The sequence below is a fragment of the Chaetodon trifascialis genome, chromosome 20 (genome assembly GCF_039877785.1).
Source record: "Chaetodon trifascialis isolate fChaTrf1 chromosome 20, fChaTrf1.hap1, whole genome shotgun sequence".
Taxonomy (NCBI): domain Eukaryota; kingdom Metazoa; phylum Chordata; class Actinopteri; order Chaetodontiformes; family Chaetodontidae; genus Chaetodon; species Chaetodon trifascialis.
The window spans coordinates 20,275,875-20,302,986 of record NC_092075.1 but is presented as its reverse complement, the minus strand read 5'-3'; the positions used below and the strand labels follow the sequence as shown (position 1 = coordinate 20,302,986).

General features: G+C 40.9%; 3 protein-coding genes across 6 annotated transcripts in view; 1 reads left to right on the top strand and 2 right to left on the bottom strand.

The window, feature by feature from the left end:
* pomk (protein O-mannose kinase) overlaps nt 1-27,112 on the top strand; it is a 175,528-nt gene that overhangs the window by 7,011 nt on the left and 141,405 nt on the right. The window contains exon 3 of one of the 2 annotated variants that reach the window (XR_011603415.1): nt 1,295-2,370. Coding sequence is in view for 1 of the 2 variants with exons in the window: in XM_070989064.1 (XP_070845165.1) it covers nt 1,295-2,059 (765 nt within the window). In the remaining variant the exon portion in view is untranslated. Of the gene's footprint in view, nt 1-1,294; nt 3,583-27,112 lie in introns of those variants that run through there. The other variant, XM_070989064.1, reaches the window with a different exon arrangement.
* On the bottom strand, nt 7,335-17,966 carry LOC139348744 (thyrotropin receptor-like). Its single transcript, XM_070989059.1, has 11 exons — nt 17,803-17,966; nt 17,661-17,732; nt 15,330-15,404; nt 14,997-15,071; nt 14,786-14,860; nt 14,620-14,697; nt 11,398-11,466; nt 11,050-11,127; nt 10,655-10,843; nt 8,515-9,598; nt 7,335-8,435 (listed from the first exon to the last, which is right to left on the bottom strand). Exons 1-11 carry the CDS (start codon nt 17,964-17,966, stop codon nt 8,199-8,201), a joined length of 2,196 nt encoding a protein of 731 aa, XP_070845160.1. The 3' UTR covers nt 7,335-8,198.
* Nucleotides 20,172-27,112, bottom strand: part of nrg1 (neuregulin 1) — a 38,243-nt gene continuing 31,302 nt past the window's right edge. For all 3 annotated transcript variants that reach the window (XM_070989062.1, XM_070989060.1, XM_070989061.1), the window contains one exon: nt 20,172-22,946. Coding sequence is in view for 2 of the 3 variants with exons in the window: in XM_070989060.1 (XP_070845161.1) it covers nt 22,295-22,946 (652 nt within the window). In the remaining variant the exon portion in view is untranslated. The remainder of the gene's footprint in view (nt 22,947-27,112) is intronic.

Sequence of the window (27,112 nt, the reverse complement as noted above, 5' to 3'; positions counted from 1 at the left end):
GTAATATATTTCTTAGTGATGTTTGTAATTATTATGATGTCTTTAAATCCCTCGTTGGATGGGTTACAAGCAAGCCACAGATAAAATGCCATTAATCAATTATTTAAGTAAATCATGGATTGATTCATTCATTCATAGGTACTTTTATGTATTCTGTTGGCGATGCCGAAAACCTCGGGAAAAACACAGTATGTAGAGCTATTCATAAAGTCGCAGGGGCCCTGACTGAGCTTGTCGATGCATTCGTGGTGTTTCCCGGCCACCTGCCCACGCAATGCATCAAAGAGGGCTTTTATGACATCGCAGGTAAGCAAGGTTGATGTGTAATTTGCATAATGTAGACTAAGCCCTGGGATGTTTGCCGTTGTATGTTGTATTGTATATAGCCTCCAACATGTAGGCCTACATATACATATGCTACATGTATAAGATATAGTAAGCGTACTGACCACTTTGAAGTATATTTTTATACTTATGTTTGATTTGCTCCCATGTTCTCTTTGCTCCACTCGGGTTGCATCTGAAATAATAAGGCTACAATCACATGCCATAACGAAAAATTTCATACACACATACATTTATGGAACACACAAATGTTACTGTAGTCAGATATACAAGTGCAGTCATAGTGGGGAAGTAATATTATAATGGCACTAACTTACGCATTGACACAGTCGGCGATTTTTTTGCCAGCAATCCTTGCGCCGTTTGGCAGCTGCAACTGTGTGCTCCTCTGTAGTGAAATATGCGGCTCGGGCTGATTTTTCCATGTTTGCGATTGGTTGCATGCAGCAAACTCCGCCCTTTTTATGTGAGCGCGCACAGATCTAGATTGGACAAGCCTGAATTGAATTAGTGAGTTGATAGCCGGCTTTATGGTACTGAAAATCCGGAGGGCGGATGTCTCGTTAAGTGAAGCCCAATAAGTAAGAGGAAGCCCGGCTAGGTTAATCAAGCTTTATGGTACAGGCCTCTGGTCTTGAATTTATTTGTATTTGTCTTACCTTGACCACCTTTTCAGTGACAGACCACTTTACCTGAGCACGTCTTTTGTGTCATCTAAAAATAACAGTACGGCTCTGTAATGTCACAGTGTGGACAGCTGGTTTGTATTTTTTCAGGTCCCCAAATACCACTATGACACTGCTGAAGAGTAGAGTTGTTTTATTTGGAAATGTTCACAATTCACAAGTTTGTAAAGTTAAGAATACAAAAATATGGTTGCATCAGTCCCTTTTGTTTTGGCCAGTAACTCTGGACTTACTGACCTCAGCATGCACTTTTCTTTCTACAGGTATATCTGGCAGAGTGGAAGGGTCAGAAGGTGGCTCTGTCCGAACTCTCCTCTTTGGATTACCTTGATGATTTTCACCATGGATTATCTATGTTAGAGGCGCTGCAGGGCCCCCTGGTGGTGCAGTTGGTTGGGTTTTGCCGAGAAGACAACACCCTGGTCACGGAGCACCACCCGCTTGGTTCCCTGGTTAACTTGGAAGGTGTTCTTGCACAAGAGCTACACCAGCAGCACAACACATGGCAGATGCGGCTCAGGCTGGCTACAGATTACGTCTCCATCCTTCATTACCTCCACAACAGCCCAGCTGGACGGCGGGTAATGTGTGATTCTAACAGCCTGGAGAAAACTCTCTCTCAGTTTCTGCTGACAAATGACTTTCATCTGGTGGTGAATGATGTGGATGCGCTGCCAAAGGTGGACCCATCCAGAGGCTTATTGGTGAAATGTGGCCACCGGGAGCTCACTGGAGACTTCGTAGCCCCAGAGCAGCTCTGGCCAGACAAAGGGAAGCCATTTTCAGATGATCTCATGCCTGAGTATGATGAGAGGACAGACATCTGGAAGATCCCAGATGTGACATGGTTCCTGATGGGAAGGGTACCTGGAGGAGATCTAGTCCACTTCCATCTTTTTCAGATCCACGAGGAGTGTAAGAAGGAAGACCCCAAGCTCCGCCCTTCAGCTCTGGACGTTTTGAAGGTGTATAAATCAGTTTACAGCAGCATGGTGCGAGACAGTGCTGGCTTTAGAGACATGCTGTAGAATACATCTGATTCACTTAAAAAGACCATGAATGTACAACAAAAACAACGTAACATCTTCGAAATGATCCTGACCTCTGATGATGAAATGAGCCCTGCCAGGACTTAAGGATGACACTACACGAAAATTAGTGGCCAGTTTACAACAGATGTGTGAGCTCATAGTTTAAAGCACGCAGCATTGTTAACACAGGAGATAAAAAACAAAGGGATGGCTTTGCAGTCCAGAATGAAACGTACATTCATTGCTATGTTGTGTTTAATCAAACATATAAAAGGAATGTGAAGTTTTGAGTCAACATGATTACTTGGGTGCTGGGACAATAAACCCTGAACTAACAGGAGCTGGGTGCACATGTCTGTCAATCCATAAAAACATACAGAGAGTCTGCAGTTGAAAAATGTTACCATGTACATGTCTTACCAGGAAATTGACCGTAGCTTGTAATAAGAAGGTTGAAGTGCCAACTCCACAGGGTTTGTGCATGTATGCATGGTCTGTATGCAAATTAAAGACATGCCTGTGAGCTCATTTACTGTGCATATATGTATACATACAGTATGCATATTTAGACATACATGCATGGATCAGAGGTCGTGTATGATTGCCATTTATGACATATATCAGGGTTAATGCTGTTTATTACTCACCCCCATGTGCACTGATAGTATACCCTCCCTCTATGATCCTTTCCCATGTCGACACTCATCACACACTCACCCCCTTCCCCAGAACATGAAGGAGAAAGTTTCAACTCTAGTCAGTCTCAATTAGGCCAGGTCAGTAAATAATGCTGCTATCATACTGAAGGGATGGCTTTAAGGAATATTGAAGTTATCAGAGTGCTCATTCTCTACCAATGAGACAAAAGGCTGCCACATTCAAGTAACATTTGCAGTTCAGCCACTGAATGCATGTCTGATCTCTAATTTTAGCCAGATTTCTCTGATCCACTGAGGGTGGACATCGGGCAGGTAAAGTTACCAATGCTAAAATATTCCTGTTGGCTTAGTTAAGGATTATGTTGTCAGACACTGGCCCAAATCTTGCTGTAATGGCTGTTGGTTGTATGTTCCTGTGACGACCTCTGAAAGAATATCAAAAACAGATTGCCAGCATGTGTTAAGATATATCTCCAGAACAGGTAGACAGGTAGGCTCCAGGTCAAGCTTGACCTGACTTGGTAATAAATTTGCCTTTCCGAGCATTACATTAAGTTTTGTTTGCTGCACTCTGATATTCATTTCTATTACCTTTGTTTTCTGCTGTTTATGAACACTCAAAGGTGATTATAATTACAAACCAGATCTTGGCATAATCATAAGGTACTTCTGCACACACACACAGTATTGTTTCTGTTTTTCTGTAAGCCTCATGGGTGGTGGTATGCTAGCGGTATATTTGCTGTTGATACATTTTTGTTGATACGTTTTGATTTGTAATTACAGTCCATTTAAAGATATTATAAGCGTTCCTTTGTATCAGTTACAGACCACAGTCTGAAATAAATAAACATAATGAGGAAAGTCTGTTTCCATGTTCTTTCTCATGTCTGTATCATGAAACTGCTCCAACCACCTGATTCCTGGAGACCACATCTCCCTTTTAAAACCTTTAGAGTGTCTTTATTAAAGTGCGATCATTCTGATTTGGTCAAAGAATGGGCTATAATACATCAGTCGATTAGCCAAGACTGGTGTATTATAGCTGGGACCAGATGAAAAAGTCTCAAGTAGGAGATATGTGATTTGGCTAGTTGCAAATTACTGTCTTTGAAAATCTAATTAAGGTCTAACAGTGAGAAATGAAGATGTAGTTTCTCATACCCATATTACTTGGGTGGGTCAGTGACATGGCATTAAATGGTCCGATGTCTAATATGGAAGTGGATCATTGAGGAATCGTGTATTGTTCCATGTATTACTACCTACAAGCTCCATGGAACTCTGGAGAACATTAGTTACATATTGTAATTTGAGATTCTGTGAGTATAGGCGGAACCCACTAAGAGCTGTCACGATTGGGTTTTTCCTCAAGCATATGAATAGCTGTGAAGATTTTCCTTGCATCACGGTACAGTTGCCTATCTCAGGTCCTCATGTACAGTACATAAGACCACCAGGACCTGAACTCTGCTCCAAAGTGCCAGTGTTTCCTTTGGCCACACTGTAATAGAGTGGCAGGATGGTGAGACAGACAGCAAGCATAGTTCACTCACTCTCTTAGCTGACATCAGGGTTTGGTGGAGTGTTGTTTTGATGGGAAACATCAATGCAGAAGAGATTTAGGATCGAACAGGGGACCCCCAGATCACACAGAACCGGGGCTAAATCCCACTGTGGTGCCAGAGAGTCCACTATAGACCTGTCGTCTGACTCCCTTTACAGGACATGACAGGGTGAAATGGGCGCAGCATATGCTTTAATCATAGATGGAGCCAAAGCATTTTCTACCAACATCTGAAGTTAGGTTAACATGTGAGGCAGAGGGCATGATGTGGGATCTGAGCCTCTCTCCACACACCGGTACTAGAAAGCAGATCATCTACCAACATAACACACTTTAGTAGAAGGGGCTCTAGAATGCCACCAGAATGACAACTCAATTCTCCTCCTGCACACTATGAGGTGAGGAATCAGAGGGAATGGGGGAAAGGTGTAAAGAAGAGCTCTGGGCCATGGCCAGTGAGAGAAGGCATCCAGTACGAGTGGAGGGTTGTCTCATGCATTCATGGAGAACCTCAGTGTGCATTGTCCATCTTCTTGTGAAGCAAACGGTGTGAGACTCAGTTTCCATCAAATCTGCAATGTTGCTCTGTGCATCTGGGATGTACACGGGTCTAGGTGTCTGTGTGACCATAGCACGAGGCCCCTGGCTATCTCCAGCAGCCACTGTCGTGTTGTCTGTCCTTACATGTCTGTTTGTTTTAGCATTTTCAGTACCTTGGACAAATCCAGACAGTTTATATGGAGGGATGGAGGATTCTCTCATCTCCTCCACCTGAGACTCGCAAATCCCACCTCAGCCAGAGAGACATGCATCTGTGTACACCAATATGTGTAACATTGCTTTCCTGAGTGAAACCGCCATCACTTTCAGTCAGAGAGGGATGGTCAGCTTCACGTCTTGACCCAGTCAAGGAATTTTCCATGCCTGAGAATGCACGTCTGATTGTCAGCATGTGGAAAAGCCACCTCTGTTGAACAGTGACAGGTGCAGAATCGGCCTCATCCTGCCAGTTTTCTTTGGTGTGAGAAAATAAGGGGCGTAAAAGCCTTTGTTCTCCTCTCCTGGAGGGACACAGGAGACAGCTTTCTTCAAACTGGAGCATGTAGTCTCATGAAAATTAGTCTTGGTATCCATATATTCATGGATGCAGGCTTTGCCACACTGAGCAGTGCTCTGTAAACAGGTGTGAGCACATCTGTGGAGCATTAGTTTACATTTTCAGCCAGCTCAGACCCTTCTCTGCCACTGTGTGAAACAGCTGCTCGTTCATCATCGGCCATGAGAAGGCCACCTCAAAAAGGGCGCTGCTGGAAATGCATGACAGCATCAGCATTCAGCCCTGTGCGTTCAAACTGTTTGAAACAGGTCATGCTGAGATATCAAATCAACTGAACTTCTTCATCTTCAATTCTGCTCTTCACCTGTTGACTGCTTGATGCTGAAGAAAACTTGGGGGCAGAGCTCAGGTCCTGACGGTGTTGTACTGTACATGAGGACCTGAGAGAGGCAGCTGTACAGTGTAAAGTCACAGGAAAGCAAATCATCACAACTGCACATACATGTGAGGATAAACCCAATACCAACAGCTCTTGGGGGAGAAGCCTATTAAGAAATACAACATCCAGGCTATGAGGGACCATATGCGACTTGGCTTTAGTTAAGCTTTTTAACAGGTGGTCAAAATGTGCAGTATTGCAGACCACTCCTTTAGGGTCTGAGGCTCAGAACTAATGGTGTTCACTACTTCAGTTAATTTGCCTTTCAACTTGTTTCATTTTGTTGGTAATGCGAGAGCTTAGGCTTCCAAATACTACATGTTTTCCTCTGTCAATTAAATCAGCCATTGTTTCAAGTTTACTGTCTGTAAAACTTCTTCTTCAACTGCTTCTTAAATGCTTCGTTAATTTCTCCTCACCACTAAATGATGTCACTTTATATGCAAACCAGGCACTTGGGGGGTTCGACACTGCGTTTGCATGTTTCCTGTTTCGCATGTACACAGATTTCTACACTTAAATATACCCAGAGTTTTATACATTTGGGCTTAAATGATTTTGATCCAGATAACACTGTTGTGGCTGGGTTTTGGTATCTGCTCTGACTCTGCTTCTGTGTTTCTCCAGGGCTGGAGCGTGGCAGGGGCGGGGCTGGTCTCACCTGAGGCGAGCAGCAGCCAAACGCACCTGTTGTTAATTTCCACTCATTAGATCTCCCTTTCTTAAGCAGGCTCTCTCACACTCTAGTGCCAGATGATTATGGTTCTTCCCTAGTGTGTCTTGCCACCGGTCTTGATCTTCTGGTCCCTGCCACGTGCCTCCCATCGTTTTGTCCTGAGCCGAGTATCTTCTCTCGTGAGTTTTGTGTTGTCTGCCTGAGTGCCCTTTTTCCCTTTAAAGGAGATTTTCGTTCCATTTAGTGCTGTCGAGTTTCCCTCCAGTACCAGTCCTGCTTTTGTTTGCCTGTGAGCCCTTTTTCCCTAACGGAGATTTTTGTTTCATACAGAGCTTTCAAGTTTCCCTCCAGCAGAGACTTCATTCCTCAGACTGAGCATCGTTTTTTGGTTGGTTGGTTGGTTTTTTGGTGTTACTTTGTTTAATAAACTTTTGAGAATTTCCTCTCCACATTTGGGTCCTATGTTCTCTGAACTTACGTCACAAACACGTGTGTGTGTGTGTGTGTGTGTGTGTGTGTGTGTGTGTGTGTGTGTGTGTGTGTGTGTGTGTGTGTGTGTGTGTGTGTGTGTGTGTGTGTGTGTGTGTGTGTGTGTGTGTGTGTGTGTGTGTGTGTGTGTGTGTGTGTGTGTGTGTGTGTGCGCGCTCTCAGCATAAAAGATGAAAAGATGGGGAACAAGGTCCAGTGTTTTCTCTGTGCAGAAGTGCATTTTCAAGTTTGACTGAGGCCTCAGCAGCCTGCACTAGATGAACATTTGACAGTATGCAGAACGAAGACTGTGCACTCCTCAGTGCTTCTCGTCAAACCCTGCTAAAGTTACTGTAGAACTAGCTACAGTAGTTTTTAACATACTGTAAAATGAATCACCAGTGCCAACTTCAATGTAAAAGAAGTTGACTGAGACCTTTTTTGATAAATGTGCACATTTAACTAACACATATTAATTGATAATTAATAATGAAGCATAGTGAAGAATTTCAGTAACAGTGACCCTTTAAACAAGCTGACCACTCAGGGTGTTTTTCTGTCCCTACCTCAAGTCTTAAAAACCTCTAAATATTTACAATCAGTGAATGAATCAACGCATTGAAACAATGCTGTAGAATACAGTCTATACAGTGTACTGTTTTACAACCCAGATACCACAAAAGTTGGGAGGTAAAGAAAAACAGAATGGAATCATTTGCAAATGAACTGTGTTTACCAACAACAGTTTTACAAAGTGTTCCTGAGTCTGTGCGTGTGTGTGTGTGTGTGTGTGTGTGTGTGTGTGTGTGTGTGTGTGTGTGTGTGTGTGTGTGTAAAATTCAAAAATTTCTGAAGGTCTCTGAGGCTGCTTTACAGTCCAACAACTTCTTCATTTAAAGCACACTGATGCCTTTACTTTCTCACAATATTAGCTCAGAGTTCTCATCTTTACCTTTTTCTGTGCAGTTTTATTTATTTATTATATTTCCACTATTATATTTCCACTTATACCTCCCCTACATCTGAAGCCTAAACCTTTGCTGTCATGACCTGCAGAGTAACATTTGGACTATTGTTTTAGAACACCAAATAGCCACGTCTACCAGAGGTATCCAGGTATACTGACACAAGAAATTAATGGATCAAGAAGGCTGTGGTAAGCTGTGTAATGGTTAGGTTCTCTGAATTGGTTTTTACAAGGACATTTATATATGAGTACAGTTATTACTTTTTAAGTCTACTATTATGAAGAAAGAAAAGATGATCAAATTTAAAAAGAAACTTTGGGGCATCTTGTGGCCTGGTGATTCTCAGTGACTGTTGAGCAGATGTTGTCTCTTTGTATATGCGAGCAGTAATACTGAGTCCGATAGAGGTGCACTTGCTGCTGGCACAGCCCCATTCGGCTCAGCAACATCAGGATGTCTCGGTGAAATGCCTTTGTCAGGATAGCATAAAAAAATGGGTGTACACAAGAGTTGAGAGGATAGAAAAGCACCAGCAGCACCTGTGGAGAAAAACATAGATCAGCCTTAATTTTAAAAAGAAAATAAAAATCTGGATTCGAGCCCAAGAGAAAATCACACCTTGGAGTCTGTGACAGTCATCAGTGGTTGGTGGAGAGCTGCAGACAAGCCGTAGAAGCAAATGGGAGCCAGACACAGAAAGTTGGTGAAAATGAGAACAGCCATGCGTTTGGCCATGCTGGTATCACATTTGCTTGACTGGTGCTGGGGATTGTGGACCATATAGTAGATGTGGAAGTAACATAAACATACCACCATAAAAGCAAAGACGTTAGCCATCAGGAGAAAGACCACATAGGCTCGAGCAGCAGTTGTCTCAGTGTCCATGGGCAAGCAGATGCTCACTCTCTGGTAACTGCTCACACCAAAGACTGGTAGCAGGGCTAGGATCACACATAGAAACCAGCCAAGAAGCATCAGCACAGCAGCATGGCGTAACCTAATTTTTCTGTCTGGCCTCATGGCATAGAAAATGGCATGCCAGCGCCGAAGGCTGATTAGAGTTAATGTATACACAGACAGCTCGCAGGCAAACACTGATAATGTCCCTGCTAAATTGCAGCCAGTTCCTGTTTGCCAGGCAATAGCATAGTGGTAATAATGGGAGTGTGTGTAGAGGTCAACTGATGCAATGAGCAGTAAGTAAGTCCCCATACAAAAGTCTGCAAAGGCCAGGTGACCCACGAGGAAACTGGTAACGGACAACTTCTGTCGGCTGGTCAGCAAGATGAACATCACCAGGAGGTTGGCTGAAATGGCTAACAGACTGACCACCCAGACCAGCACCCTCAGGAAGCCTTGACTCATCACATCCTCACAGGGGTTCAGGGCATCAGGCAGGGGGGTGCACAAGAGTTCATCTGGGTCAAGTTCATTGCACAGTGCAAAGTCAAAACCATCACTTAGATGCTCTGTATGTAACTCCACATACAACAAAGCCTCATTTTGAGTCTGTTGTGTTGGACAAACAGGGCTGTTGTAGCTGTGGTTGTGATTTGTGCTGCCAGCCATTGGGAGACCAACGCTGTCTTTCAGATGTTGGTAGACTTTGTGTCCCAGATACTTCTGAGAGAGAGCTGCAGAGTATTCCGGCAGCTTTCCAAAGGCAGCCCGGGTGAGGTTGCAAATAACTGCCTCAGAGTGTCTTGAACACAGATGATAAGGATTATTAATCAGAGAACGAACTGCACCATTTATTTTAACGCACACAACAAATTCCTTCCATACTATAAAGTTGTATATGCACAGGATCAAAAACTCCCAACTGGGGAAAAACAAGCAAAATCACACACCTTAGATCACTTGTATTCTCACTTTGTTAACGACATGTAGGTCCTCAAACTGTCTGTATATACTGTACCATGTAAATATAATCGATAGGAAAAAAACACCGCTCAGAGAGCAGCAGCAGAAAACTCCCTGGCAAACTAAATAAGGCCACTGAGGTCTTCAAACAAGCGTAATACATTTACAAATATCATAACATAAACTATATGGGCAACCGTAATCCAATAGAGGAAATCACCATACAGGGGAGGATAAGGTACAATACAACAGACAATTTCAACATCAAAGAATGAACCAAATCTAATGAATAGTGAATTTCAACAACATCTTAGTAGCATAATTTCATAATATTATGTAAACTCTTCTTCAGTATACATTGAAAAACAGGCCAGCATTGCCTGAAAATCACATTGGAGACAAAAGAATAACCTCAGCTCATTATAATAATAAGAGTCCAAGATCAGCAAATATTCTGTGTTCTTTTTAATCTTATGGCTAGGATTTGACATTGCAAGAAGAGCTCATTGACCAGAACTTGTATGGTTGGCTGGAGATGCTGCTGGTCTCTGATGGGTATTTCCCCCCTGGGCTGTGTTTACATAAAGTCTATGGTGGTGGTGGTCTTTGTCAATATGAATTTTACCTGCATGAAGGTCTAACGACAGAAACATTGCCAATCAGGGGACTACCAGTGGTCAACACTGCATGGGTCTTCTTTCATAGTAACATATTTAAATATGAAATGCAATATGAAAAATCTAACTCTGTTTCAGTTCATTTAAATCATTCCAGACAGGCCCAGCTTTGTTAGTAGCCTCCCCCAGCAGCCTCAGAGTAGTTTTGTATGTAAAGGACAAATACACAAGGAAAAGAAACTGTTGTGGAAAAACACTTTGAATTCTCTCTTACTTACCCTCTCCATCTTTTCAACATTTTCAGACCACAACAATGGCTTGGGAATGTCAATTCAGCACTCTGTAAATGGAGGAAGGCTCTAAAAGGTGGTGGCACTTTGAGGGTCCAAGTGTTTTTAGCCTGGAGGTTTTCAATGTTCTCCATACCTATTGAGGGCAAAGAGCTCACTTTGGTTTCTGAAAGGTCTCTGGAAAGACAGACAAAGAGTTAAGATTTATTCATGTGGACACAAAGCTGAGGCTGCTCCTGTGTCCAACTTCAGCATGTGCTGCAGCTTCAAATAAGCATCTTATTTGATGTAACAAAACACAACAAAAAACATTTTTTCCTCTATTTTATGAAGAAGAACACAAGTTCCTTTTCTAACAAAGTCTATACCTTTCAGTCACTTACAAGTAAGTTGGGCCATGAATCACACCATAAAATGCAAATTCATCTATTCGTTCCAAATCCACGTTCCTGTGAAGATACCTGAAGAATGGAGAATACATAAGGGGTACAGTAAGGGTGACAAAGCTGATCTTGTTTTTATGACTAATAATCCTCCTCTACTAACATATGGTAAATAGTTTATTTAAATTAAATAACTTAACGACTTCAGCAAAACATTTTGAGGGGAGCACAGCACAACCAAATGAAAACACAGAAGTTCTAGATAATTAAAATATTACTGAGTTCCATCCTGTCTTATCGCTTTGAGCTTCTTTTTTTGTTTCACTTCAATAATTCAGAAAAGCATACAGCTCCTCTAGGCTGCTCCCATTGAAGGCATAGCGCTGGATCTCTTTCACACCGTTGCTATTCAGCATGCTAAAAAGAGGAAAAAAGTGATTGAAAAATAAACAGATTTAAAAACATCAATGGTGTTGCAAATGATGTCAATGGATTATTTAAAAATGTGCGATGCATCAGTATACATACAGTATATAATACAAAAGGAAAGCCATACTTTGGCTGGTAATGATTTCATAATACATGGCAGTGATCATTTAAAAAGCTATTTCATGTATTGTGTTGTTTGCATCATACTAAGTTTAATTTAAATGAAGAGATATTAAACTCGAAGTTCAACAAAACTGTAACAAAAGTCAAGAAATTTGCCAATTAATGCTATGTGGCTTCAGATAGCATCGAGCTACCACTCAGGGGGCTGGCCTGGCCACTGGGAGCAATTTGGGGTTTGATATCCGCCTGAGTATGTTTTTGCAAATAGACAATCTGCAGATGACTATATTTACACAAAAGAAGAGAATGAGGCACTTCCATGCAGTGCAGACTCTCTTTGGCTTTTGTCAGCTGTGGACATGACACGATCACGAGGACATGATCCTGGTGTCAAAAGGGGTTTAATGAGGTGTCAGTTGAAAAGTCTGAGTGCCAGTGTAATGTTTTTGGTGGAGTGTAATCCATCAGTGGTTTACTATGAGACTGTATGGGCAAGTTGGCCCAGTTTTATAATTGGCTGTTTGTTTTGTTTTTAGCATTGATTGATTGTACATGCTACCTGAATCACAATGAAGCATTTGTGTCAATAGATGGATTGGTCCTCCTTTAATGATCAAATAACTATAATTTAAATGAAGCAGGTCCTTTGGCAAGACCACTAACACACAATAACTGTGGGTCTTTAAATTAAAGTGAGCTGTCTTTGAGACAATACAAGCTGGGCAATTTGTAAAACCCACCATTTGATGTGACGTACTTGGTAACTTGCTATTACACCTTTAACCCTGTCTGCACAGCCAACACATTTGTAAATTATTTTCAAGGGATGTAATGTTGGTGTCGTTATGAGTTTGGGAGCAAGAGGCTTACTCTCCACTGGCTCCTCAACCACCATCTGTGTAACACTGCTCGCAGTGTAACCTCAAACCTCTCTATCTTTCATTAGGTGGTGTAACTTAAGCAGCATTAGGTAAGTATAAGGATGAAAAAGAAAATGTTTAGAAGAGCACTTCAACAGCGCTGACACAAGGAGCATGTGGCAAGGTGTGAGGTCTATGACTGACTGCAGGAGCAACCCTATCTGCCCCCACAGTGACATCTCACTGTCCAACGTACGAAACACCTTTTTGCTCGCTTTGAAATTGGCATCAATGTGATGAGTGCAAACATCCTGGCCACAGAGGCGAAACAGGTTCTCACACTGAGCACACATAATGTACAGAGAGAGCTGCAGAGGGTCAATCCACACAAAACTCCAGGCCTGGACAGAGCTCCAGGACGGGTACTTAAGGACTTTGCTGCAAAGTTATTCCATGTATTTACAGGAATCTTCAACCTGTCTCTGGCAACAAGTCCCAAGTGTTGTCCGGTTGCACTCACACCAACAATAATGAAGTGCTTGTAAAGACTGGTCCTCCCCCACATCAAAGTCTCTGGACTCACCACTTTTCCTGTAAAACTCAAAGATCTATAGAGGATGCCATCGCCCTGGCTCTTCACACTGGCCTGACTCACCTGGAGAGACAGGGCACTTACGTGACCTTCTACCTCTGCACCACAGAGAGCAACCGAACACACTGCTTGTCTGTGTGGTATCACAGCTGCACAGCAGTTGATAGGAAGGCTCTTCAGCAGGTCGTCTCCAGCACTCAGAAGATCATTGGGATACAGCTCCCAGCCCTGGAGGATATCTACAGCTCATGCTGCCTCAGGAACGCTGCCAGCATCTGGAAGGACTCCACACGTGCATACTGCCATCTGTTTAGTCTCCTTCCATCTGGCAGACGTTTTAAGGCCTATGACACCCCGTACCTCCAGACTGGGAAATAGCTTCTTCCTCAAAGCCATAACTGCCCTGAATCACACCACCACCAACTCCCCTCATTGCTGCTGCCACAACTGGCCTCACATGAACACACTCTGCATTATGTCAAATAATATGATATACAGTTACAATGAATACCTCACGTCTCAGGGATTAAAACACAAAGTCAGCCATCATTAACCACCTGGACTGGACTGGACAGCCTCTACTCCTAATGGAGATACACCTAGGATGGAGGCCAAGTGGCAAAACCTGGTGAACCATGTTCAGGATGTCTATGAACGCGGCACTCCTGCAGTGCCCTGGTGTGCACATCCTCGTCTGGTGGGAGGCGCAAGGAACAAAGAGTGGCAGGAACCAAGTACAACATGTCATGTACAGTATGAAGCTGAACATAGTTCAATCATCACTGATGCCTGTTGGTTCTTGGTTTATTTTGGTTCCAGTGCACTCAAGTCATGAAATATTCTGGAGGTAAATGTAGGTCACTGCTGTCATATTCTCCACTGCACATGCCCCCCTTTCCAGATCCTGCAGCAATGAGGCAGCTGGCCTGTGTCTTGTATGGTATTCAAGGTGTAAAACAGGACATTCAGGTTGAGATAATTCTAATTAAAGACAAAGCCAGATCAGTTCTATAATTCATAACCTTGGCTAAAGAGGTGACATACTCAGTCACGGTTATTTAGTAAGAGATTTTGATTATATCTGCTAAACAGGCCTTGGGCCAAGGATTGAGTGAATAGTTAATTATTTTTCACAGTACTGCAAGATGAAAATGTTCAAAATGCTCATGCGATGCATTTTGTACTGGAGAAAATAAATGCAGTTTCATGAATATAAGAATGCATTAATAGTTTGGATTTATATAGAAAATGTTTATTATTAGTCTTGCTGCTTCTGCATGCAGGTTTAAGATTTGACTAAAAGTTAGTGCTGCTTCCCTCCAGTCTGACATGGCTGAGGGAGACCTAGATTTTACAGTTTCATCACAACTTAACCTTGATTTGAAAATTTGAAAAATGAATATTCAATGTAATCAGATCACTAGGGAGCAAATCACAATGATGTAACGCTGTAAGAGAAATAGAGCAAGCGCCTAAAACCATAAAACTGTCATTTGAGAGTCTGTTAGTCAGTGACAGTGAGTCTGAAAATTATGCTGAACCATTGTTCAACTAAATCTTACTTACATGGTCAGAGCATTCTCAGATATGCCATTGAAAGAATTAGACGGTATAACTTGTATGAAGACATTCTCCACTATCTCCCTGTCAAAAAGATAAGAACATGAAATATCAGTTCAACATTTTAGCAGCCAGAAGTCATTATAATTAGCTATATTTAAGTTTTACATACAAAATAAAATCCTCTTGACTGGACCGAATATGCTGAAGCCCAGGAAAGGAGGTGAGACCTGTGTTTGTGATCCCACTGTAGTGAAACAAATCTCACTGAGCAACCATGTCATGCTTGATACAGAACATGTATTGAATCAGAAATGTCTTGTGAAAATATGATATGCCGTGGTACACAAAGCCTATAAAAAGTAAAATAAAATTTTACTTACAGGTACTTTAAGTTAGACAGCTCCTTAAATGCCTCTTGGTCAATGTATGACAGTTTTTTGATACCAGTTAGTTGTCTATTGGACACACCAAATACACACACACACACACACACACACACACACACACACACACACACACACACACACACACACACACACACACACACACACATTAGTAAATCTAGCAGTATATGATTGTGGCCATTTTACTCAGTAAGTACTACAGGACATAGGCAGCATGATACAAAGACTACACTATGTTTTCATAGTATTGTATGTATTCATGGTGGCACACATGATTACATACATACATACTGGCCAAAAGTTACATACATGTGGGTGACCCTGGACAGATTGTGAAAAGAATGCCTTTCCAGATATCTTAATGCATCATCATCAGAGATGTATCTGTAGAAAAAACACACACAAATGAAACACAACAAAAGTACAATCTAGAGACTAATAATATATTTCAATTTCAATTTCTTAGGTGTGAAAGAAATTCTCAAATGATCCAGGCCTGCCACAGGAGTCCAAAATAGAGTCTGCCTTTCTCTACAGTTTGGAATGATTAATATAATATGAAATGAGTATGGGGTTCATAACAGCTGGACAATTTACTGAGAAGTGTGAGGAGAAGCATTCCTTTTAAGATTGTAGTGGTAGAGTATTTTGGTATTGAGGTGTAGATTATGCTAATGATTAAATCCTAGAATGCACAGCTAATCATGATCATGGAATATTCAAACTGAAATTGAATCTGAACCTGACTTGGAACAAGTTGGAATAGGTTTAGGAAAAGAATAATGATCAATAAATGTTTACTCATGCTCCATCAAAACATCACATATGGAATATGATAAAAACTCATCACTGTGCATGGGAAAGATTGTCTTTGGTGTTGTCACCCTAGGGGTCTTGAGCAACACCTTTTAGACAAATCAGAGCAGAAAGCAGCGATACATGGTTTCTCAGGATGTCTGAACCAGTTCAGTGTCATTGGGCAGCAGATACAAACTGAGAAGGAAAATAAAGACCTGCACACAGTTTTCTTAGATCTTGTCAATGCCTTTGGGTTGATACTTCACAAGACTCTTGACAGCTTTCATCTACTTCTAGGTCCCAGAGGGCATCACAAAGCCAGTCAAAGCTTTGTTCCAGGATCTCCAGTTCTGTGTCACAACATAGGACAACACACCCTGGCAGCACCTTGAGGTAGGCATAATGGGGGCTGTGCCATTTGCAACCTGGCATTCAACATGGAGTTTATTATTTAAGTATCACCATAGGTGATCAGGGGGAACACTTGAAGGGTGGGCTGTGTCAGTGAGGGTGTACACGGATGACATGACCACAAAAACAACAACAGCAGGTACAAAATGGTAAAGGAGGCTCTCACTGCCAATCTCTAGCCTTGTGGAGGAATTCAAATGTGCCAAAGCAAGGTTGGACATGACCCTCACAGATTCTCAGAACTTGATCTGGGAACCTGAGTGCAAACCAACATCATGCCTCTAAATGCCACGACAACATTCCCACAAATACCATTCTCCATTCAGGAAGGAGAGAAAAGAAGATCTAAACATTGCAGTTTGATTTTGTAAACCTTTTGTGCAACTGAATGCCAAACTAACCCAAATAGGGCAGACTGCATGGAAGACAATAGTCGAAGATAACATCCATCCCTGGAGTCTACATGTGAACAGGCTTTTCAAAGGCAATCAAACAGGATAATAATGACCCATCCTATGTTCTAAACGCTGAGCACCATCTTCTGCAATCAGGATAGGACAGGATGTTTAGAGTACCACTCTCTCTATCCCTACCTCAGGAAACACTTCAAATCCTGGCAGATTAAATAATGATGAAATAAATATGGAAACCAACAGAATTTTTTTTTTTTTTTTTTTTTTTTTTACTTATGATTAACTATTTTTCAGTTGTGGCTGTATTTTTCCTGCATTTTTTATTCTATATTTGTACCATAGGTTTCATCTATTTAACATCAGCGTGTGTTCTTTTGTTTTTCTTTTGTTTGTGATGTACAGGTGTACACGGGGTGTGACAGCAGGCTGTGACATCACTGTTGGGTGTGATTACATGTGCAACAGAAGACTTCCAACCAGAGCGCACAGTGAAACACTCCTTTTCAGCTATTGACTCTTTAACTCTCCTTCCTTGTTGTTTATTAGATGTATAAAGGGTTATCCAATTTTATAATGGAATTTTCAGTCAGTTTCAGTTTCAGTCAGTGTCTGTGGTAGGTGAGATGAAACAGCCCTGTGGAGGACAAACACTGATCTTTTCACAAGTTAAGGCCTACTGCTAGATCAGTATGATTGTGACTGTTTTATTCTGAAACATACAAAAAATGTATTCAAAGAGGTACTGTAGCAGGGTCATTAAAAAGTATACAGGAGGCTTTTTGGTTTGTTTTTGTCTATTATCTGTCGAGACTTCTGCTCGCTTGATTAACATGTCTTATTACATAATAAATGTAATGGTTTGTGCAGCCTTGGTGCAGGGGTTTGAATGCATTCTTTGGTGCTTTTTGCTGGTTTTAAGTTTGTTAACTTTCTTTATACGTGACATGCTCTGTTCTTGCCCATTACGCTGGTTTGAAAGGAAAAGGTTCGTGTTGGAGGGAAAAAAAGAGAATCTTACATGCGAGAAATGTTGGCCAAGTTGGCAAAGGCATTCTGAGGAATAGAAGTAAGTTTTGTCCCCACAAGCCACCTGAAACAGAAAATAAGTGTCTTGAAGAGTCACAATCTGGAATCAGAGTTGAAAGAATGTGGTTACTTACACCTCCTGTGTGCTGGAATGGAAAACAGGCAGGATCTCAGCTCCAAAACATGACACAGCGTAGATGTCCCAGTCACACTGACAATGAGTTGGACAATATTCCAGAGGGAGAGTGACCTTGACAATACTGAAAATGAAAAAAAGGAGATTCAAATCTGGCTTCATTGTAAGAGCAGTGATTCAAGCGGTGGAGGCTCTCTGGTGACGCTACAGACAAAAGAGGTTTAGAAAGGGGCTGGGCTGTTCTCGATTTTGGAAGTCTAACAAGATCAAAAACTAGCACTTCTGGTCAAAACCTTCAAAATAAAAACCTATAATTGATAAATACATAGCTGTTTTCATTCAGATCAACTGGTTGTACACCTCCACCAAATGGTCAAGTTGCAGTTTACATCCATGTCCGTTCAGACTGGAAGTATTTAATAAAAGGTATTAAGCGGAAGTGATCACTATATTGAAATGTATGATTCCAGTGAGAAACATGCTGCCTTCAATTAGAGATTTGTATGAGGCACATTGCAGCACAGTCAGCAGTGGACTGTATCATATCTGAGCATGATGCCCCTGAAGTACTAAAGTAAAAGTAGTCATTATGCAGACTAATGGTCCCTGTCAGTGAAGATATTATAGAAGATGTTTTTGAATTAATATTACTGCTGCATTCATGTGTTCATGCATTTTACTGCTGTAGATGTTTATGGTTGAGCTAATTTCAACTACTCTATATCCTGTTGGGTAGCTTTATCCACAGCAATGCATCATAAGATCATCATGTGTTTGTAGCGTGGCTGTCCGTTAAGAGCCATGTGTCATGGATCTTCTATTAGGGAAAATAGGAAAGTACCTTGAATGTGTACAGTAAATGTACTTAGTTACTTTCCACCATTGGCATCATACCACAAGTGAAAGTGGCATACCACTAAGAATTGGCATTAAAAGTGACATACCATTGGTATTTTCTGGTGGACAGTGGTATCAGCCAGGGGAAGATGAGTGACACACTGTTCCTAAATGCCACAAGCCAGTGGAATGGCAGCAGTATACCAAGAAGCAGCAGTGCCGTAACACAGAATCGGCATTTACCACTGACACAAGAGCAGGATACCATCATCTGCTTTTCAATCTTTCTCCCCAGGACCCCAAATGCTAGGAGCTTGGTTTCTGCTCCCCTCCTGACAAGCCTGAATTAGTTCTTGGACATGGCGGTTCATTTCTTGATCATTTAAAGCTGAAGTTCAGTTAATTAGAGGTTTACATTTGAATAGATACATAAAAATCCAAACTGGATTTTTGGCCCTTGAGCACTATGTCTTCTAATATTTATTTCAACATCTTTCTCCACCCTAATTTTCTAAATATTACACATCCAGGATTAACTCTTAGCTCCAATCAAAATCAAATATCTATTCATAGCAGTTGTTTTAGTTGTCAGTCCTTCACAGAAATGTTTGATGCACAGTTTCGTAGCATTCCCTGTTTCAATTACGATTCAATGTCAAAGAGAGAGATTGAACTATTCCTCAGTTTAATAAGAGCTCCTTTGGTGGTCGAGCCTTTGCCCATTGACCTCCACTTCTCTGGAATTATGTACCACTGCACATTCAGGAGGCGACCTCTGTTGATACTTCCAGGCTGAAAACACATTTTTCTTTCCTCTGCTCACCATGATCTCTCCTGATTTTACCAGCTGGGAACCCAAATCACTGGCTCGATGACAAGTAGGCTAGCTATCTCATCCTGTTATGGTTATACTGTATATAACTTTGTTGTCGTGTTAACATTACCTCCGTATGAGTGTTGCAGTATTGTGTGTTTTCTTAGCTGTTTGCCCAACATGTTAGCGCACCTAAACTAATTTAAGCTTGCCTCAAATTGCAAATGTTAGCTAAATGTAGCTCAGATTTGCTGTTCCAAAACCCAACACATGCTGTATTGTTTGGGACAGGCCCGTTAAATTCCTTGCTCAGAAAGATGAAGATCTGAACCTGCTGCATACTCAGCAACTTGTAAAGTGTCTGCTCCTCTCACCACGTCCAGAAAGTCCAGCTCAACTCAGTTGTAGCAACAGTTCGATCTTTTCTGTGACTAAAATGAAAATGATAGTAAAGTCTCTCTGTGTGTCTCCCCTGCTCATATGTCTGGAACCTGACAACACTGTCTGACAGCGTTGGGAAAAAGACTTCATCTATGCATCGCCACCCAGAAAAAAAGCAATGCAGCTCATCTTGGTTACATTGCACATAACTTTTGTAATTTGAGAGTACACATTTGTATTCCTATGAGCATTTATTTTTATTTTACATTAATGTTTCTAATAATGCTACTATAATAGCAGTAGTTGAAAACTATTTTTTTCACATTATACTCTTACAATTTTAGCTCACATGATCAAATGTGGAACACAATCAAATTTCTTTATTTTAGCAGCTGCACAAGATGAATTTTCATTGTATTCTTCAGTCATGAGGCAGAAGAGCTGAAAGAATGTTTGTCACCAGAAATATTTTGAAACTGTCAAGCACAAAACTCAGAACAGATTTCATATTTAATAAGAAACAACAGCGCTGAAGATTTTCATGGTGTGTTTACATCATTTGAAGACACTCCTAGACCTAAAAGCAAAGCATTGTGAGTTATGTTAAGCATACAAGTGACAAAATATGTAAATACTTTTTTCTATTTAGTACTAATAACCATGTGGAACAGATGGCTTTGTATAGTTTACATCTTTTAAATCATGTTTGTTAAAATCGAAATGTATATATTATATAACAGTAATTGATGCTTGTAAGTATCAAGAATTACCAAATAAATAATAAACAATCTTAACATAAATAGAAAATACAGAAGTCTGATGACCATTAAAATACTAATTATGGGGCAACACATCATCATACTTTGTTTTATGTAAGGCTGTCTGCTTATTCTAAAAACATTTTAACATTTTACTTTTCCTGAATCTGTTCATTCTACAGTCTAGAAGTAGCAATAGTCTTTGGTAGACTTTGATTCATGGAAGCAGACATGAACAAACAAACAGGTTTTTTAAACCACACACACAATGAGACTGCAAAAGCTGGGATAGTTGAAAAAAAAAAAAGAAAAAAAAAAAAGAAATTGTCTATTATGCTGATTTTTTGGGGGTGTTGGGGGGCGGGATACCAGAGACGTGACTGAGCAAATTAAAGCAGTTAACCATTGTGTATATATTTAGCAATTTGTTTAATCCCCAAAATACATTACTCAGGAACACATGGACATCTTCACAAAGGACAAAATTAGGCATAGTCAGTCTTCCATTCTGTACATACTTTGTAGATATTCTTGCATTTAAAGATGCAATCAGTAACATCGTACTGGTGATGGAGGGCACAAATAAATGTGTGTTCTCTTCAAGAAAGAGAGAATCGCTGGTCTTCATGCTAGTCGTTTTTGTTTTGGTACCACTTTCACTGAGTCAGTTTGTCCTCATTGAGGTGTATACCTCCTCATTGAGGTGGATACCTGCCAGCAGGGAAAGAAAATGAAACCTTGCTTTCAAAATGAAACTCAGGATATTCAGGTCTCAGCTGTTTCAATTTTGACAATTCTTTTTGTTTTTTAGCTGTCCCTAAACTTTATGTAAGCACAATGCGTCACCTCTCTGTCTTAGAAATGATAAACTTGAATTATGTAGATCAAATCCCAATACAGAAAAATCAATTAAAAATCCATGGGGTTATGTTAAGCATACAGGTTTTAATTAGTAGTAATTAGTAACGCTACAGAGCCAGACTTTACTGATTGCACCTTAATCTAACAGTTCTAATATTCGCTCACCAGCAGGATACCGGATCAGGCAGTGATGAACAAAAACATTATGATATCTCACATTTTCTCCACCTCTCATTAAATGCGCGTAATGAGCAGGTAATCATTTATTCATTAACATCAGTCCAGGTGTTCAGTATACTGTAAAAAACTGAGGGAGACAGCCCATAATCAATACAAATCAATAGTGAGGTCAAATGGCTGAAGAGGAAGCCACACAAACTGTTCATTATTCCATCACAGCATTTAAGGATGTAGCATGCACCTTGAACGCATAAATTGAATGTCTAGTGTCATGCGAGTGGGCACCTCCACCTGCAGGACATTAAAAGCAGCCAGCACATTATTTTTGATTGTTCACTGGAAGATTAAGATGGTGAATATATGGACCAGTATGCAATGTTGCAGTTCCCTTAAGCATACTAAACAGAAAGGCCCCGTTGATATTTTTTCTGCACTGAAATATACTGTGAGTCGTTGCTACATACTAGTGTATGGCACTTTACCTACAAGACATGAACACATTTGTACACTTTTTATAAAACTCTTTATTTACTACATCGCTAAAATAAAAGTTTCATTTTTCATTTATACAGCAAATAATTTATCGAAAATAAAGGTTTAATAGTGACTATTCCTTTTCCCCCCTAAACATAAAGGTTTCTCAGCCATTTCTTTTTACTTTACACAGTGACTGGATCTTGTTTGGTGGTGGAGCTGGACGACTTGACTTGCAGGTCATCATTAGGTGATGCTGGGTTAGTCCTGCTGCTGTACATAGCCCTGAGTAACAGGGCTGCAGTGCTCTCTGTATTAAGGAAGGGCATGTGTTCCCCCTGAGGCTCCTCCGTTTCGCTCACAAGCACGCTGTCACCACTGGACTCCACATTATGCGGCAAATGGCCATTGGTGACTCCTGCTCTCTTGGTACTGCAGTTGATGTTGTTGTTTGCATTCAGTAGCTTCTCAGGTGAGGCTGAGAACATATGGCTGGCAGCTGTGGTGTCATGGTCATGGTCACCCATGATTTGGTAGTTACCATTTTCCATAGTAAACAATGGGCTAGGTGGTAAGCTATGTGTCACATGGCCATGGTTGTAATGAGCAGAGGTCCTCTTCTGTTCATCACGGCTTGAGGACTTGTGTGGCTGACGTGCGTTCACCAACAGCAGGGGGCGCTCCTCTTCACCAGAGGGACTTAAAGCCACTGAGGGGACAGAGATGGCCAGACTGGACAGGGGGGCTGACATCTCGGATGGAGGAGACCCTGGAGTTGCTAGAGAGGTCTGGGACACCGCGGACAGCTGAGTCGGGGTTGTCATGGCAGATACAAACCTACAACAAACACAAGTACAACAGAAACACTTCTTAGACCAATGTTTGAAAGATGTTCATGTGCACTGTTTGTGTCCCACATTTAAAGTATAAGAAAGTGTACGTCATTGTTCAAATATAATAGAGGTGAATTCCGATTGATATTACACACTAAATGTAAACGTCTGCACGTTTGGGCCATAAATCCATCCATGCATCTATCCATTTTCTAAGCCACTTGCCCTGTTGAAGGTCAGAGGGCTTGGAACTATGACAGCACAACCTAAAAAGGTTGCCAGTCACACATAGATTACTTCACTTCATTGACTACCACACCAGAGATTTTAGAATATTTTTTGGGCACAGCATGGTAACAAGGCTGAGTTCACAGTGTCAGCAGCATTGCACAATATTAGTTATTGCATAAGGAAAACAGTTATCATTGAAATGGCATGTTTTGGCAGACAAAGATCAGACAACCATTCAAATCTATGGACAATTCAGACTTTAATTCCACCTAAAATAAACTCATGCAATGCGTTCATTAATGCAGTGGGATTACAGGACTTCTATTGTGTAGGTTTTGATAGTTCAGCATCTGATTTCTCCAGCTGATAACACCACCACAATTCATTCACATGAATTTTTTACATAATTAGTGGTGATATATAGTGGTGAGCAGAGGGTGTGCAGTGAGGATAGCATTGTGACATGTGTTACCTAAAACAAGTCATTTTAAACTACTTTCATGTTGTCTTGACTTGACAACAATCTCCATCAGAAACACCAGTTACATTTCTTGTGACCTCCACTGGGTACTTCCACAGCCTCTTGCATTCTTCAGTACATGCACAATAGCTATGGTATGGAAGCTATGTGCGAAGGCTCCATAGCTATCTAGAATTTATAATGCATGAATATAAATTAGCTTAACCTGTTTGTCTTTGGCCTGTGGGAGAAAACCGGAGCACCCAGAGAAAACCTGCGTAGCAATGGGAGAACTCCAAACAGGATGGCTCTAGCCAGGTGATGGATTTGAACTCTGCTGAGGTAACTGTGTTAAACACTGAGTCATCATGTCACTTTCTATTCACTACTTCACTTACTTATTCATTAGCCATATTCATAGTACAGCAGCACAGATACAAGTCAGACACTGGTCATTTTTTGAAGGACTTAAGTATTCTCTGATAGCTCCATCATACTTGCCAGCAATCTGACCCTAATTGCACATTCCCCTGATTGTTATAACAACAATTAACACCTCAAATCCCCAACTTTCCTCTAAACTGTGTTAAATATCACACTAACATCAGCGCTGAGCTACTGAGGAGATTGGTGCAATGGCAGGTGCTAGAAAATGGGCTAGCATACTTTCAATATGCATGACATTATATGACATGACATTTCCATACGACCAATATGCACTCTGTATATTGGTATAACACAATTCACACACACTTGTGTTGAAGCCAGCTCAACATTCAAGAATGAATGCTTTTGCAACACTTCAGGCTGGAGTGGCAGCCTGTTCCCATGTGACCATTACATGTTTTTCAGTCCATTAGAGGAAAAAGTCTCACACACACACACACACACACACACACACACACACACACACACACACACACACACACACACACACACACACTGCAAAACATATTTAAGTGATATAAATAGAACATGCATTGTAGTCTTAGTTCTATGAGCACATACAAAGGCCTTAAACTTTTCATCCTGCTCTCGCACAAGTGGGACCTGTGGATGTCATGCTGGATGACATGGCAAAGAGTATCATGTTAAAAAAGGCTTGTCCTGATTGACTGAGAAAGTAAATGCAGTTTTCAATGCACTGCTCCATTGCAAGCCTTCAGAGTCTGTTATAGATCTTTGCCTGTGGTTGGTGCTTTTAACACTGTGTAAATATTTCCTCTACTCTTTCATCAAATGGTTTCTAGAGGGTGTCTGCCAGTTTAGCCTGCTAACCACTCACCAAATTTATTTTGCCTCTTAGCATAGTGGAGGGATGTTCATTTAACTTAATGTAAAGTGTGTTGAGTGTATTGAAAAGCAAATTGTGTTCAGTGTCTTACCCAAGGATTCTTCAACAAGTAGACTACCAAGGCCAGGGACCAAACCACTGATTTTCTGATAAGGGGACAACCACTCTACCTCCTGAGCTACAGCCACCCAACATTAACTGTAGCTAGTTGGGAACATGCATATCAACCTTGTGTGCATTGCAAAATACTTGTCGTGTGAATTTCACACCAGTTCAGCACCAGTCTGTGGGTTTTTTCACACTCCGCTGCCACAGCTTGATTGACAAATGCAATTTTTCAATAGGGAATTATCTGTAGTCAATCAGATCACTCCTTTCATTTCAATCAATCAATCAATCAATTGTATAAGCGCAGATTTAAAGGCATTATTTAATGTGATCACGTAGCGTTACATCTGCACAGTCTACAATTATGAAGAAGAAAAGGTGGAGTGAACGTCAAACAGCTGCCAGGCATGTGATAGCTGCTTTCTACGGGTAAGTGATAATTCTCCTGTCATGTATGATTTAATATGTCTGAGTTATGAATGCTTACTAGCTGATTAACTTTACTGAACAAAATGCTAATTAAAATAGCAATTTCTACACATTTCATTATGGTTTTAATCCATCCATACAAATACAATACCAAGGAGTTGGCTGGGAAATGTTGCCATTTTGACTGTGTCAGTTGTATCAAAACGGAACAACAACACAGTCGCTTAAAATTGATTCAGTGCTTCATAAAACCAGCAGACTGTATGACTTTGCTGTCTTCCCTGTTGTGAGTAGCCAGTGCCATGTTACTGTGGGCTCTACAGTACTTATGTGGAGCATTATGAGCAGTGCAGGTGACCGGGTGTTATTGGAGGGCTGTATAGGTGGGTACTGGATGTGTTGTGAGTAGTGCTGTCAAAAATATCGCGTTATTAACATGTTAACGTAAATCAATTTTAATTTTTGTTTTTTTTATTGCGCGATTAACGGTCTTTGTGACAGAGTGAGCTTATAGTTTTTTATAAGCTGTGGCCACTGCTAGTAACATAAGAAAAACTACAGGATCCGATTGTAAACCGGAAACAACACAATAGGAACGCCCCACGCACGTGTTTGGTCTTGCTTGCTCGCTAGCTATAAAAGAGTAGGCTACCGGTTTGTGTGGATGTCAAGCGTGAAACGCCGAAATGGTAGCGAACAAGATTCTGAATGGAAAGTTTAGTTTCAAAAAGTTGTCAGATGGGTCGACTGACAAGACCAAAGTTATCTGTGTGTATTGTTGGTGTGAACTGAGTTATCACTGTAGCACATCCAGTCTGAAATACCACTTGATGGCCAAACACACGGCGAATGCGAATTCTCCACTGCATCCTTGTCAAAACCAGGCGACAATGGATGGCTTTCAACAGAGGCATATGGATGCTGTTATGTTCAAAGGAAACTTAATAAAGGAAAGTTTAAGCCATGGTTTAACTGCACTATAGCCTGAGTCCTAGTTTACAATGATGTGCACTTTGTAACTTTATCTTGTATCTTTTGATCCCTTAGAAAGGGTTGTTGAAGGGGCTTTTTTGTAACCAAGCATTTATTTTTTTGTCATCTGTTTATTGACAGTGTTAAATTGTGTGAGATTCGATTCATTCAAATGTGAATGACTGCTCAAAGTGAGAATGTTAGTGTGAAATATAACACATTGTTTTAAATAAAAAAAACATTTGCTCAAAGCAAGCCTATCCACTCTTCCATGTTGATAACAGTATTAAAATGATAATTAATGGGACATTTAAAATAGATAAAAATGTGCGATTAATTTGCGATTAATCACCAGTTAACTATGACATTCATGAGATTAATTGCGATTAAATATTTTAATCGATTGACAGCACTAGTTGTGAGCCTTCAGCCAGAAACATTGTCACTCAAGTGGCAAATTGTATGTGATCATGCCACCTCTAAAATTTCTTTCACTCTCAGTTGTAACACATCTTGACAGCAAGGTCTTCTCTTATCAATTATAGGGAATTTATTTTGCTCAAGTGAAAGTGTTGTATTACGCAATGGTTGTCTATTTATAGTGTTGGTGTCCTTGTAGACTGCTGCATCTTATGCATCTTATCACCTCTGGGAGTGCAGTGTTACAGGTGATGGT